The 15,874-nt window shown below is 38.7% G+C and overlaps 1 protein-coding gene across 2 annotated transcripts in view; it reads left to right on the top strand.

The window, feature by feature from the left end:
• Positions 1–6,848: 6,848 nt before the first annotated feature.
• Positions 6,849–15,874, top strand: part of RGS7 (regulator of G protein signaling 7) — a 306,416-nt gene continuing 297,390 nt past the window's right edge. For both annotated transcript variants that reach the window (XM_049776515.1, XM_049776514.1), the window contains exons 1-2: positions 6,849–7,155; positions 8,238–8,357. In XM_049776515.1, the coding sequence (XP_049632472.1) occupies positions 8,280–8,357 (78 nt within the window). In that variant the 5' untranslated portion in view covers positions 6,849–7,155; positions 8,238–8,279. The remainder of the gene's footprint in view (positions 7,156–8,237; positions 8,358–15,874) is intronic.

The raw sequence follows: 15,874 nt of genomic DNA, 5'->3' as shown, positions 1-15,874 counted from the left end.
TTAAATATTTCTGGGTATTTCATTTTAAAAGTTAAATTTTAAACTATTAATATAACCTGTTCCTCAAAATATTCTAAATACGAACATAAATTATTTCAAAAGTGCTCCTTTCTGTTTTCTTCCCTTATTTTAATCCTCAGTTTCTTCCTAGCGGGGATTGCCTAATGTACAAAACATCATTTTTGGAATCTGAAGGCCAGGATAAAATCCTACTTCCAACTCTGCTAAGTTGTGTGATTTTGTAAAACTAAATGCATTCATTAAAGTTCAGTAATCTCATTTGTTAAGGATTATTCTACCTACTTAATAAACTTTAATTCTAATAATGTCTTCTATTATTACTAAATTTTTTGTTTGTTAATTAATTTAATTTTGCATTTGAACCACATCTGAAAGTGCATAGGACTTACTCCTGGTTTTGTGTTCAATTATCACTCCTAGTGAGACTTGGTGTACCAGGGATTGAACCTGAGTTAATGAAGTTAAAGATAAAAACCCTGTCTACTGTTCAGGTCCTTAGTCATTGCAAATTTAAATATTGCTTTGAGATTAGGTAATATGTATAGCAAAACCACAAATTAACACTCTTGTAAGAGTGTGACCCAAACTATGATAAGCAAATTTTAATAAAAAGTTTGCTAAAGAGGGGCTGGAGCAGTGATGCAAGGGGTAAGGTGTCTGTCTGTCTTGCCCACGCTAGCCTGGGACGGACCATGGTTAGATCCCCCAGCATCCCATATGCTGACCCAAGCCAGGAGCAATTTCTGAATGCATAGCCAGGAGTAACCCCTGAGTGTCACCAGGTGTGGCCCAAAAACCAAAAAAACGTTTGCTAAAGAGGTGGGGTGGGATTGGGGATTCTGGGTTCATTGATGACAGAACACTGGCATAATTGGTGCGTTTGGAGTTGGAACATTGTACATTTTGTCTTTTACTGAAAAGTTTGTAAGCTATAGTTAATTTATTTTAAAATGTTGGAGAAACATATTTGGCTTCAAATTTGCAAAGCACATCTAAAGAGTTGCACTTTTCTGGCTTTCCTCCCCTAAATTGATGAAATCATGACTTCACTTGATTCCACCCACCTATTCTAACTTTGATACCTGGCATCATCTGTTCAGTCCTATTGTCTACTTAAAACTCCATATTTGGCCTTAATTGAGTGTTTAGCTCTCAAGCAGGTTACTTCCATCATGCCGCTCTGATTCTGTCCTCTTTAATGACATCCTAGACACCATATATACTGGTTGACTGGACTAGCTAGAGTTACCTCGAGCTGTTTGACCAAGAGAAATTATCATCTTTTTCTAGATCATTGCTTCTCCTTTTTTATTTTCCCTCATGTATAAAAATAAGTTTTTAAGGGAAAAAAAGCAGATGGGACCCAGGGGCCAAACAGTTCCAGGATCATAAGTGGAAATAAAAAATTTTCAGCCCTAAATATCTAAACCGTTGTCAAAGATAGAATCAAAAGACCCAAACTATAACAAGCTATACACAAAATGGATTAGTTACACTAGTACTCTAGAGGGCTATGGGTGGAGGTATAGGATGCATGCTGGTGATGGTGATGGAGGGAGGTCAACATTGGTGGTGGGAATGGCCCCAATTTACTGTCACTTTGTTATTAAAATACAACTATGAAGGACTATGAAAGAAAATTGATTTTGCTGATTTTCAGCCTTGAAACAGTCTAGCCAACTTTTATATACTTAATTTAGCTGACTGCAGATATTTAAAGGTTTTAGTAATATTTAATTTAATCTTGAAATTCAAGATATTTAAAGATATATTTTTCACCTTGAAATATGGAACAAGACAGGCATATAATACAAGCTCTTTTTTATAGTTAAGAATGACTTAGAATGATCGTTATTCTCTCAATGTGTACTAAATTTTGTTTTTAAAAATGCTGTGATTTACAATATTCTATTAGTAATGTTTTATGGGTACAGTGTTCCAACATCACACCTTCTGCCAAAGTGCCCTCTTCAGTCCTCCAACGATTCTCTCAGTTTCCTTCCTCATCCTACCCTCAACCTCCTCCCCTGGCCATTTCCCTAAACTTTATTTTATAGATCAGTTCTCAGTTTGGATACATTTGGATATTTGTTATTCCCTTACTATGTCTTTTTATATTCTACATATGGGAGAGATCATTCTGCATGTGTTCTGGATTTTAAAAGAGTTTCACTTGGAAATTCTTATGCCTTTTCTTGTCCTGTTTTATTTTCTCCAAAGGGCTGGGATAAAGTATCAACACTTGATTTATTACTTCATAAGAATAACAGTGACTTACTCACAATATAAGTAATTTAGCATTAAAATGTCTGATGATATATTAAATTTGTGTCATTTGGGCTGTAATATATATTAAAATTTTGGGGAAGAATTAAAAATTTCTTCTGATAAAGACAAAGTTTAGCTTTCAATCTCTTTCATTTTTTGTCAACCTTATGATACTGGTACAGGAGTTCTAATTAATAGGAAAAGACCATAAAATGGTCAAAAGTATGCTAAAATAGAGATGATATAAAATTGCAAACTGATTATAAAAAGGAGTTTTTTTAGAAACCTGTCATTTAAATTAATAAATCTAAAACTGCCTTTTCTCCTTATTTATGCCAATCAAAATTCAATAATTTTATAAAATTCCCAATGTGATATTCTGAACAGTATAATTCCTTTGACATTGTTTTTGTCATGGCAATTGCCACTGTTGCCTACATTTTTGTACACAATAAAAGCTGCAAATTAGTGAAGTGCTTATAAATTCAATAACTCCTAGAAATCCAAATATGCTTCTCTTAATTAATTTATAAAGCATTCCCCTATAAAGGCATCAGATGGGAAAAAGAAATTATTATTTCCCTTGATTACACATAGGAAACAAATTTGAAGAGAAGTTTTATTTTTACCTAAAGTGAAACTCAATGTTAATTTGGCTTATTTCAGACAACTTAGGTACTTTCTGTCTAATACTCTCTGAAATAGAATTATGTTTGTGGAACTACTAATTCAACAAATAATCAAATAATTCCTGGTACCAAGAATATGTCAGATATTGTTTCAGACTTCGCTGATCCAACAAGGAAAAGTAGGAAAGAAATCTCTTCACAAACTTTATATTCCTTTAGAGTGAGACAACAACCAAATATAGGAAATAAGTTATGTATACAGCATGTTAGAAAGTGATAAAGGCTGTACAAAACAAAGAGTCAAGAAGAAGAGTGATCAGAAGGTGTTGGAGTAATTGGTTTTCACTCTATTCAGGTAATTTTCTTTGCCTATGCTGGTCATGCATGGACTGGAAGTACCTCTAGACTGGTCCCTTACCACTACCTATTCTCCACCAAGGGGGTGAACTTTCTCTTCCCAAAAGACTGTCCATCTCAAGGAGAAGCTGCTTGCAGTTTGGGTTTCCACAACTAGTCTATCTGCTTGCTGGTATCTTTTGCTAGTGAGCAGAATGCTTCTAGTGGAAGTTTCCCGAACCTGTTTTATTCTCTTCAATCCTGTCTGGTTATTTCCTGTGTTGGCATTTGTTTCTAGGTCTATGCTCCCTAATCCCTTGGGATTGGGGCATGAGGCTTCTGCTTCAGATGGTACATAATTTAAGATAAGACAAAAGAGTAACCTTTATTGCAATATCTTTTGAATAATCAATTGAAATAAGATGGAAAGCATAAAGTTAGCTTCCATTAGGTAATCCTCTTTGAAGACAAAATGGTCAAACTAAGTTAGTATATTTAATTGTATTTTCAAAGTTTATTAATATAATTCATGTCCATTCCAGCAGAATGGACAAAATGGGGTGAGTAAACTTCTGATTGTACATGTTGAGGTAATATTTAGAAAAGTTGGAACAAAACTTCTAAAACATTTCAGAAAAAATTTCATACAGATAATATATATAGTAATATAAATAACTAAATATTATTTTCAGACCAGTGATTATAGATTGGGTAAGACACTTGACTTACACTTGGCAAACTAGGGTTTAATTCCTGGCATCCCATATGGTCTCCTGAGTACTGCCAGGAGTGATTGCTGAGTGCAGAACAAGGAGTCACCTCTGAGTATCACTAGATGTGACCCATAAAGCAAAATAAAACATGTAAGTAACATTTAAAAAAGATGTAATTTTTTTCAACAATATGTAAGCCACTATGATCAAAATAAAAATTATATTAAAAATTTGAGATAATAAGCAAAGAAAAAAAAAGATGTAATTTTTTTTCGCCTTGCAAGCAGCCGATCCAGAACCTAAGGTAGTTGGTTCGAATCCCGGCGTCCCATATGGTCCCCGTGCCTGCCAGGAGCGATTTCTGAGCAGATAGCCAGGAGTGACCCCTGAGCACCGCCGGGAGTGGCCCAACACCCCCCCCCCCAAAGATGTAATTTTTTACATTGCACAGTGGAACTATGTGACACTAGGTAATGTTGAGAGATCCCTTTAATATTCTATTTTAACATTTGGAACAACGTTAGGTAAAAAGTGTTCTTTTTTGAGTCAAATCTGATCAGTTTGAGCAAGGCTGAGGAAATGCAGTGGCCCATACGCTCCTCTAGGTTTAGCTGTAATAGTCATTCAAACCAGATAATATTATTTTTATTTTCTCTTTCAAATTTAGCATTTATTTAAATTTATTATTATTTTATTTTAGAAACTGATTTATAATATTAAATTGATAGGGTTTCTGCATACCACTTTCCAACACTTTACCCTCTCTACCAGTGTTATCTGTTCTTTATCCATTGTTTCAGGGTCTTCCAACTACGCCTTCCTTCCCTCTATCTCCTACCTATTTGAATAAGTTCAGTTCTGAAGTTTTGTTACATTTGGCCTTCTTTTCCTCTCACACTGCATATCTTTACACCAGTGGGAAAATTCTACTCTGTTTAGTCCCACAAATTAAAAAGGGGCAGACTTCTTATTATATTCTTTATCTTCCACACACCTGGCCCAGTCAAGAAAGGAACATTATAAAATAATACATAACTTTGCAACCCCTTTCCTGATTCTTTGCTATAAAAAGGATCAAAAGCAATTTTTCTCCTCCACACAGTTATTTTTTATTTTTATTTTTTTTTGGTTTTCTGTTCACACCCGGCTGCGCTCAGGGGTTACTCCTGGCTATGTGCTCAGAAGTCGCTCCTGGCAGGTTCAGGGGACCATATGGGATGCCGGGATTCGAACCATCATCCTTCTGCATGCATACTATCTCTCCGGCCCACAGAGTTCTAATTTTTGCAGACGAATTTGTTCATAGAAAACAAGATTATTTCTGGTGTCAGTATCCTGGGGCCTCCTTGAAAACTGCTAGAAAGTGAGAGAAGTGAGAGGAAACTTCCTCTAAATATCTTCTGCTGAAGGGAAACACTGAGCATTTCTTGAATTTAGGAGGAAGCTGTGAGAGCTACAGGCAGATACTGTATGAGTTTATTCGTTCTGTGCATTTCTTTCCTCCCAGGACATCTTGGTATCTCTCTTAGTTTACCTAAGCATAGCAACAACCAATTGTTTCCTCAATGAAGTTGGCACTCATCAGGAACGTGATGAAACAAACCAGCGGTCAGCAGGGCTTTTATCCCCAATTATCTGTCTGTCTTTCTGTACAATTGTTTGTCCGTTTGTTCTTCCATCATCCATCATCCATACATCTGTCCATTCATCCGTCCGTCCATCCATCCATCCATCCATCTATCCATCCATCCGTCCATCCATCCATCGCGCCCACCTGCCCATCCATCCATCCATCCGCCCACCCGCCCGCCCGCCCGTCCGTCCATCCATCCATCCAGCCCGCCTGACCATCATCCATCCATCCATCCATCCATCCATCCATCCATCCATCCATCCATCCATCCATCCTGCCCATCCATCCATCCGTCCGTCTATCCGTCCGTCCATCCATCCATCCATCCATCCATCCATTCATCCACCCATTTATCCATCTATCCATCCATCCATTCATTCATCCATCCATCCATCCGTCCATTCATCCAGCCCGCCCATCTACCCATCCACCCGTCTGTCTGTCCGTCCATCCACCCGTCCATCCATGCATCCATTCATTCTTCCATCCATCCCTCCATCCCTCCAGCCCATCCACCCTCCCATCCATCCATCATCTATCCATCCATTCATCCATCCATCCCGCCCATCCACCCATCCACCCGTCTGTCTGTCCATCCATCCATCCGTCCATCCATCCATTCATCCATCCATCCAGCCCTCCCATCCATCCATCCGTCCATCTGTCCGTCCGTCCATCCATCGTCTGTCCATCCATCCATCCATCCATCCATCCATCCATCCATCCATCCATCCATTCATCCCTCCATCCATCCAGCCCACCCATTCACTCACCCACCCGTCTGTCTGTCCGTCCATCCATCCGTCCATCCATGCAGCCATCCATTCATCCATCCGTTCATCCATCCATCCATACACCCTGCCCATCCATCCATCCGTCCATCTGACCGTCCGTCCATCCACCCATTATCCGTCCGTCCGTCCATCCATCCATCCATCCATCCATCCATCCATCCATCCATCCATCATCTACCCGTCATCCACTGCCCCATTCTGGTTTACAGTCAGCTTTAAGCTCAGCTCTCCAGGCCTTCGGCGGCGAGTCCAGCCCGGCGGGGCGCCCCATCCCAGAGAGCCCACTGGCTGCGGCAAGGGCAGGGCTACTGGCCGCCCCAGGGCCAACAGGGATGGGAAGAAGACTCGGGAGACCACGGCAGTGTGGCCGCGCCAAGCCGGGCCCTTGCAGTCCGCACCTTTGGACGTCCTTGTGCCACGTGACCGTCCCTCCTCCTTCCTCCCGATCGCGCGCACGGGCCGGGCGTCTCGCATCCCGCGCGCACCCGGTGGGTCCCGGTGCCCGGGAGGAAAAGCGGAGGCGACGGCCACGCAGCTAGAGGCTTGGGGAGCGACGCGAGGGGCAGGCTGCCGGGATCGCCTGTGCACGACGGCGGCCGGGGCGGCTGTCGTGGGAGTCTCCAGGGCTGGGGTGGCACTGATTCCGCAGCCACTGGTGGGATGAAGCTGCCCAGCGTCACTGTGCCGCTCGCAGCCAGCTGACCTGCGCCCATCCGGCCCAGGAAAGGAGCCGCCGCGGGGCCGTGACCTTGGCCGAGGAGGTAAACAGGGCAAGTGGCGGGTGGAAACTGCAAGAGCCGCTAAGAATCCTCTAGGCCCCCGCCCCGCACCCACCCCTCGCTCTGCGCCCTGCGGGGCCACCCCCACCCCGGATCCCGGGTCCCAACTGGGCTGTGGGCGCCAGATGCAAGCCGCGGTCCACGGTCCTGAAAGTGCTGCCCACTTCAGGCCAAGGCCGGCACGGGGCACCCGCTCGCTGCCATTTGCTGCTTGCTGAGAGCTGAGCGAAGGGAACCGAGGCTTGTGCTCTCTGTGCCTTAGACTGTTTGCTTCGAAGCATCTCACTTGGCTTGTCACACTTGGTGACCCTGATCGTTGACCTCCAGCCAGTTTTTGATGCCCAGACATCTTCTGGTGCCTTGTTGCAAAGATTGGGCAGGCGCCTGGCCTGACTTCAGAAGCAGAGCTGTCTCACAGGAGAGGAATCAGCAGGCAGGTGAAAGCAGGAGAAGCTACCCAGGCTCTGTGTGGGAGACCCAGGGGATAAAAAGAAAACACTTGTGCTGGGGAATGGCACTGGGCTTGGCCTCTTTGATGCAAAGCAGTTGACAGATTATCTGGGAGAAAGTGTGCTGCTACCTCTGGGTGTTGCCTTTCTGCTTTTCCGGAGAAGATCAAGTAGCAATACAAGTATGGGGGTGGGGGGGGGGGGGGGAGAACCCTTTGTAGTACAGAAATGGTAACTGTGCTTTTATTTTTTGTGGTTCATTTTTTTAAGGCGAGTATTAAGTATTTAATTATTTATTTATATTAGTATATATGCTTAAGTATTAAGCACATTGTAAGTATCTAGACAATCAAGCGAGTTAAAACCTGAGCCAAATGATTATGTCAACAGTTATCTATTTCTGACTCTTTCCTGATTGCGATGAGGTGTACATTTCATTATTTTTAGTTTGTATGTTTGAAAATGTATATCATGTGTCACTTCCTCTAGCCAACCCTAACATATCAACACTCTCCATGTGGGATTGTGCTGAGGGTGGGTGATACTCAATCAGGAAAGTCTAACCTGCAGAAGCATGACAATTAAGATCTCACTGAAGTCTCTCTATCATTTCAGGGGAGACGAAAAATCCCTTTAACTGAGACCGAACCAAGTGACATGGCCCAGGGGAATAATTATGGGCAGACCAGTAACGGGGTAGCAGATGAATCACCCAACATGCTGGTCTACAGAAAGGTAAGAATTTCTTCATTAGTTCAGAAGAGAAAAACTTTGGTTTCCTAATCACCTCACCCTCTCATCAGAGTTGTATCAATTTTGTGCCATACATGGCTCTCATAAATCAATGATTTCCTATTATATTGGAAAAATTGACATGCATCTGTATTAAGGTATAATGAAATACATCAGGCTAATTATACTCTGTTCTTATATTTTTTCTGTTGACTTTTACTACAGAGATTGCTTTGTGATTAGTAGTTGCAATAAGTTAGAGCACCTTCCATATTATGTTGCTATCTACATAATTTTATAGTCTTCTTAATAATTTGGAGATTTTTTTCTAATAAGATCTTTATTTAAATACTATGGTTACACACATGTTTGTAAAAGCTTTTTTGAAAAGCTGGCACTGTCTCTAGGCATTTATGTTTTAATGATTATATAAACCTATATAACTTTTAGAAAAGAAAGTAGGCCACTTTGTAGTTAATATGAAGCATGAAACAATGTGTCTGTGATTACTCCTAAGTAAGCAATTTCATTTAGTAATTTTGTGTCAACCAAAAATTTCAACAGTTAGCCTTTTCTTAGTCTTTCCTGGAAGTGGTGTGGTGTAAATTTAATTGTCAATAACTTAATTGGTGTAAAATTTTGTCTTAACCAAAATGGTGAAAACCTCGCCACCTTGAATGGTATCGAATTAAAAATTTTCTTTTACATATTTCATGATGATTATAAAGTAGTGATGAATATGTGTTTGAGGAAATATTTCTATTGTTTTAATTTTAAGATGCATGGCCTTCCTGATACAATTCTAGTTACTTTTATTACTAGCCTTATAGAGAATACTGTGTGTGCACTTTTATGTGTCTGGAGAAAAACAGTATTACATAAAAGTAATTAAGGATTTATTGATTATTTTGGTCTTTTGTTGTTCCAACTTGGTAAATTAGAGAAAGAATACACTCAAGCCTAAACTATTACTATTGCATTTCTACATTATTGAAATAATTGAACATATACTCATTATGTATATCAGCATTGCTCTTGGAAAAATTTATTCAGGGGTTAGAATTTTAAAAGAATTATACTTTTGTTATTTGACTCTAAATAGTATAATATGTAAGATGTGTGCTTTGAAGTGATATTTCAAAGTTATATTTTAAAATAAATATATTTTATATTATAAAGTTATATATTATAGGTTATATTTAAAATCATGATATAAAATGACAGTAGTTAACCATTATTGTAGGATTAAAAACCTGTAGTTTCTCTCTACTTTCCTGTAATAGATTGAGGTCTGAATTGAGCTGATACAGATATCTTAATGAAAACAAACTTACTGTAGCATTAACTAACGTGGCATTTCTTATTTAGTCGAATGTCATATGATAAAGAAAAAATGAGCTAGGGGTTTTAGAAATAATTATTTAGTGTCCCTCAAATTTATATTATTTGTTTTGAATTTATTTTTTGAGTTGTTATATAGCACAAAAGCTGTTAGTGCCTCTTGTAAGTGACCTGTTACCACTTCTGAGAGAGCGAGGCTATAATGTTACATTTCATAAAGCCTTGTTAATTTATTGGTTAAGCTTCCAACTGCTTGTGCTACTTATTGTTCCATTTTTTATTATTAACTGTATAGAATTAACAATGCCTAGAATTTATTTTGGAAAATATTTCTTTTGCTTAAATGTTATTGGAAAATAACTCAATTTGGTGAATTTCACTCATAATGTTTAACACTTGGTTGCCAGTTTTTTAGTTTCTGATGGTAATTTTTAAAATTTGTGATTCAAATAAATACTAATATATTTATAAGTAAATATCAGATCATTTATATAAGTATAAACATGTAAGTATATGTTGTATCCTTGGTTATTTACCAGTATCAAGTTAAATAAAGTCAAGTAGTCCTTGATATGTGAAAATATATTATATGACATCATGAATTTTGTGTGATCACTTACCTCTGTGTTTGTATATATATTTTTTGGGCCATATTTGGTGATACTCAGGGGTTTACTTCTGATTCTGCACTCAGGAATTATTCTTGGCAGGCACTGGGGACCATATGGGATGCCAAGAATCAAAACCAGGTCAGCCACGTGAAAGGCAAATATCTTACCAGTTATCCTATCACTCCAGCCTCTGTTCTTGTTTGTTTGTTTTTTTTTTAACATATGTATTTAAATTTAATATATTCTCAATAGAGGTAAAAGTTTTTTTTAAATTTTTGGGCCTTAGGGAATAGCAGATAGTTGGATAGCAGTATATATCAAATACCTATATTAAGTGAATTCAACTTTCCACCTTTATAAATGAAGAAGCATTTTGTTATAAATGTTTGTTAATCATGTAGTCTATTTAAGGTTTAGAAAATTTATTCTCATAGTACTTTCCTCAAGAGTAGCAGAGACAATGGTCATAGAAATTGCTGTTTTCACTGCTTTTGCCATGTGAGCTCATCAGCCCACCACTACGGATCCTCTAAAATTTGCGGGCTGCATGGTCATGCAATGCCGCATGATTTTAATTCCGATTTCCTGGTAATAATAAACAAAATATTAAGTAAATTATTTATACTTGCCAAAGGGCAGGCTGCAGGGAGGTCACGAAACTGATTTAACCTGATCAACAGGTTAAAGGGAATTTTACATGTATAGCAGAATATTGAATGTCAGAAATAACTGTACTATGAACAACTATGTATACCACAGTGTTTAAAATAAAGAAATTTAATTTAAAAACAAAAAAGTTGCTGTTTTATCAGTTCATGCCACTTTTATCTAATATCTTACTGTTGAAATTTTCTTAAACTAGACATATTTATGGCGCTTTTACTATATTCCTCCCTGACCACTCTGGGACATATCTCCTTTGCTACTTAAGATTCTGATGATTTATACGTGTTAAAGTTATGTATCTGCTGTCTCTAGTTTATCTTCAGAGTCTATAAGTGACTAAAACCAGTGAATGGATACACTAAAAAATGTGAATTTTGGGCCAGGAGAAATAGCACAGCGGCGTTTGCCTTGCAAGCAGCCGATCCAGGACCAAAGGTGGTTGGTTCGAATCCCGGTGTCCCATATGGTCCCCCGTGCCTGCCAGGAGCTATTTCTGAGCAGACAGCCAGGAGTAACCCCATGAGCACCAGTGGGTGTGGCCCCAAAACAAAAAAAATGTGAATTTTTTGTGTTACTCTGATGTCTTTATGTGATTATCCTTTTATGGGTTATATGAGTTACAAAGAGTAAAACTTTCAGAAATTTTTTTCTTAATTTCATTGTGCTGTTATGGAAAATGTACATTGATATTATGGAACAATGTATAGTTGTGGGGTTAAGTTGACTCCAAAGTATTTGAAATTACTGTGGTACTATTGTGAATGGGATTGTTTCTTAAATGTCTTTTCTTCTCTATTGTTATTTCTATATAAGAAGGATATTGATTATTGAGTAGCAATTTTGTAGCTGCCACTTTGATACAAATCTATTGTTTCTAGAAGCTTTTGGAAAGAGTATTTAGGGTTTTCTAAATATAATATGTCATCTGCAAACAGTGAGAGCTTGACTTCTTTTTCTATCTGGTTGCCCTTGATATCTTTTATTTGCCTAATTCCTAAGGCAAGTATTTCTAGTACTATGTTGAATAGGAGTGCCGAGAGGGGGCAGCCTTGTTTTGTGCAAAGTTTTAGAAGAAAGGCTTCCAGTATTTCCCCAATGAGTATAATACTTGCCAATAGTTTGAGATAAATGGCCTTGACTATGTAGAGAAAAGTTTCTTCCATTCCCTTATTATTGAGGGTTTTTTTTTATCATGAATGGGTGTTGAACCTTATCAAATTCTTTCTCTGCATCTATTGATATGATCATTCCCCCCTTTTTGATATGGTGTATTACATTGACTTGCATATGTTAAATAATCCTTGCATCTTTGGAATGAATCCTACTTGGTCATGGTGTATGACTTTCTTGATGAGATGTTGGAACCTATTTGCTAGGATTTTGTTGAGGATTTTTGCATCTGTGTTCATTAAGAATTTTGGTCTGCCATTCTTATTTTATTTTGTTTTATTTTTTGTGATATCTCTGCCTTTGTTATCATGGTGATGTTAGCTTCGTAAACACTATTTGGGAGTATTTTTGTTTCTTCAATTTCCTGGAAGAGCCTGAAAATGATTGGCAGCTCTTCAAAGGCTTGAAAGATTTTATTAAAGAATTCATCTAAACCTGGGCTTTTGTTTTCGGGAAGACTTTTGATTACCATTTTTATTTCCTCAATAGTGATAGGTCTGTTCAGATAGGCCAGATCTTGGTTAGTCTTGGTGATTATAGGTGTCCAAGAATTTATCCATTTCTTTCAGGTTCTCATGCTTTGTGTCATAGATTTCTCAAAGTAATCTTCGATTATCCTTTGAATTTCTCTAGTCTGTAGGAATCCCTCCCTTTTCATTTCTAGTTTTGTTTATTAAGTTTCTCTCCCTTTCTTTGTGAGTTTGGCTAGTGGTTTGTTGAGTTTATTTTTTCAAAGAACCAACTCTTGCTTTATTGATCTTTTGGATTGATTTTGTATTTTTAGTTTATTAATTCTGCTCTAAGCTTTATTATTTTCTTTCATCTGCCTATTTTGGTACATTTTGCTGTACTTTTTCCAAATTCTTTTGGGGATGGTTTTGAGCCACTTCTGCTTTTGTGCTCAGAAATCGCTCGTGACAGACTTGGGGGACCATATGAGATGCTGGGGATTGAACCCGAGTCTGCCCTAGATAATCTGTGTGCAAGACAAATGCCCTACCACTATGCTATCATTCTGGCCCCTTTTTCCAAATTTTTAAGCTGTGCCATTAAATTATTTCTGCAGGCCCTTCTTCCTCCCTGATGAATGCTTGTAAAGCTACAAATTTTTCTCAGTACATTTCACAATCTCCCACAAATTCTGATAATTTGTGTTTTCATTCTCATATTTTCCAAGAGTCCTTTGATTCTTTTTTGATTTTGTCTCTGAGTCACTGGTTGTTTAGTATTAAGTTGTTTAATTTTCAGTTGTTAAAGTTTATCTTTGTGTGTGTTTGTGATTCTCCTCTAATTTCAGTGCCTGATGATCTGAGAAGGTAGTTCTTACAATTTCTATCCTCTTGATTTTATTAAGGTATGTTTTATGGCCCAGTATATGATCTATCTTGGAGAATTACACATGTATATTGGAAAAGAACATGTGTCCAGTCTTCTGGGGATGGAGACACACACATGCGCATGCGCGCGTGTGCACACACACACACACATACACACACACACACACAAAGTTATTTTCTTCCATTTCTTTCTTTAGAGCTAGTATATTCTTGTTGGATTTAAGCCTGGTTGACCTATCAAGGTGTGACAGATCAGTTTTGAAGTCTTGATTTTATTGCGTTGCTGTTGATGTCTTTTTTTCATATCTGTCAGCAATTGTTTTAAATATTTTGCTGGTTCCTCACTAGGTTCATATATAATTATGAGGGTGATTTTTTCCTGGTGCACATATCTCTTGATTATCAAGAAATGTCCATTTCTGTTCCTTGTTTTCTTTTCTTTTTGATTTTTGGGTCACACTGATGGCACACAGGGGTTAATCCTGGTTCTGCCTCAGAATTGCCCCTGGCAAGCACGGGGGACCTTATGAAATGCCAGGATTCGAAATATCATCCCATCCATCCTGAATTGGCTCTGTGCAAGGCAAACACCCTACCACTGTGCTATCTCTCTGCCCCCCCACTTTATTGCCTTTTTTTTTGTTGTTGTTGTTTTTGTTTTTGGGCCACACCCGGCAGTGCTCAGGGGTTACTCCTGGCTATCTGCTCAGAAATAGCACGGAGGACCATATGGGACACCGGGATTTGAACCAACCACCTTAGGTCCTGGATCGGCTGCTTGCAAGGCAAACGCTGCTGTGCTATCTCCGGGCCCCTTATTTCCTCTTTTATGTCTAAAATCTGTGTCATCTGGCAAGTATGGCCACTTCAGCCTTTTTTTTTTTTTTTTTGCCTCAATTTTCTTTTTTTTTTTTTTAATGCATAATTTTTTTTTTATTTAAACACCTTGATTACATACATGATTGTGTTTGGGTTTCAGTCATAAAAGGAACACCACCCATCACCAGTGCAACATTCCCATCACCCAAGTCCCAAATCTCCCTCCTCCCCACCCAACCCCCGCCTGTACCCTAAACAGGCTCTACATTTCCCTCATACATTCTCAATATTAGGACAGTTCAAAATGTAGTTATTTCTCTAACTAAACTCATCACTCTTTGTGGTGAGCTTCCTGAGGTGAGCTGGAACTTCCAGCTCTTTTCTCTTTTGTGTCTGAAAATTATTATTACAAGGGTGTCTTTCATTTTTCTTAAAACCCATAGATGAGTGAGACCATTCTGCGTTTTTCTCTCTCTCTCTGACTTATTTCACTCAGCATAATAGATTCCATGTACATCCATGTATAGGAAAATTTCATGACTTCATCTCTCCTGACAGCTGCATAATATTCCATTGTGTATATGTACCACAGTTTCTTTAGCCATTCGTCTGTTGAAGGGCATCTTGGTTGTTTCCAGAGTCTTGCTATGGTAAATAGAGCTGCAATGAATATAGGTGTAAGGAAGGGGTTTTTGTATTGTATTTTTGTGTTCCTAGGGTATATTCCTAGGAGTGGTAAAGCTGGATCGTATGGGAGCTCGATTTCCAGTTTTTGGAGGAATCTCCATATCGCTTTCCATAAAGGTTGAACTAGACAGCATTCCCACCAGCAGTGGATAAGAGTTCCTTTCTCTCCACATCCCCGCCAACACTGTTTATTCTCATTCTTTGTGATGTGTGCCATTCTCTGGGGTGTGAGGTGGTATCTCATCGTTGTTTTGATTTGCATCTCCCTGATGATTAGTGATGTGGAACATTTTTTCATGTGTCTTTTGGCCATGCGTATTTCTTCTTTGTCAAAGTGTCTGTTCATTTCTTCTCCCCATTTTTTGATGGGGTTAGATGTTTTTTTCTTGTAAAGTTCTGTCAGTGCCTTGTATATTTTGGAGATTAGCCCCTTATCTGATGGGTATTGGGTGAATAGTTTCTCCCACTCAGTGGGTGGCTCTTGTATCCTGGGCACTATTTCCTTTGAGGTGCAGAAGCTTCTCAGCTTAATATATTCCCATCTGTTAATCTCTGCTTTCACTTGCTTGGAGAGTGCAGTTTCCTCCTTGAAGATGCCTGTAATGTCCTGTAGTGTTTTGCCTATGTGCTGTTCTATATATCTTATGGTTTTGGGGCTGATATCGAGGTCTTTAATCCATTTGGATTTTACCTTTGTACATGATGTTAGCTGGGGGTCTAAGTTTAATTTTTTGCAAGTGGCTATCCAATTGTGCCAACACCACTTGTTGAAGAGGCTTTCCCTGCTCCATTTAGGATTTCCTGCTCCTTTATCAAAAATTAGATGGTTGTATCTCTGGGGAACATTTTCTGAGTATTCAAGCCTATTCCACTGATCTGAGGACCTATC

The sequence above is a fragment of the Suncus etruscus genome, chromosome 7, assembly GCF_024139225.1.
Source record: "Suncus etruscus isolate mSunEtr1 chromosome 7, mSunEtr1.pri.cur, whole genome shotgun sequence".
NCBI classification, from domain to species: Eukaryota; Metazoa; Chordata; class Mammalia; order Eulipotyphla; family Soricidae; genus Suncus; species Suncus etruscus.
This window is presented reverse-complemented; position numbering and strand designations above follow the sequence as displayed.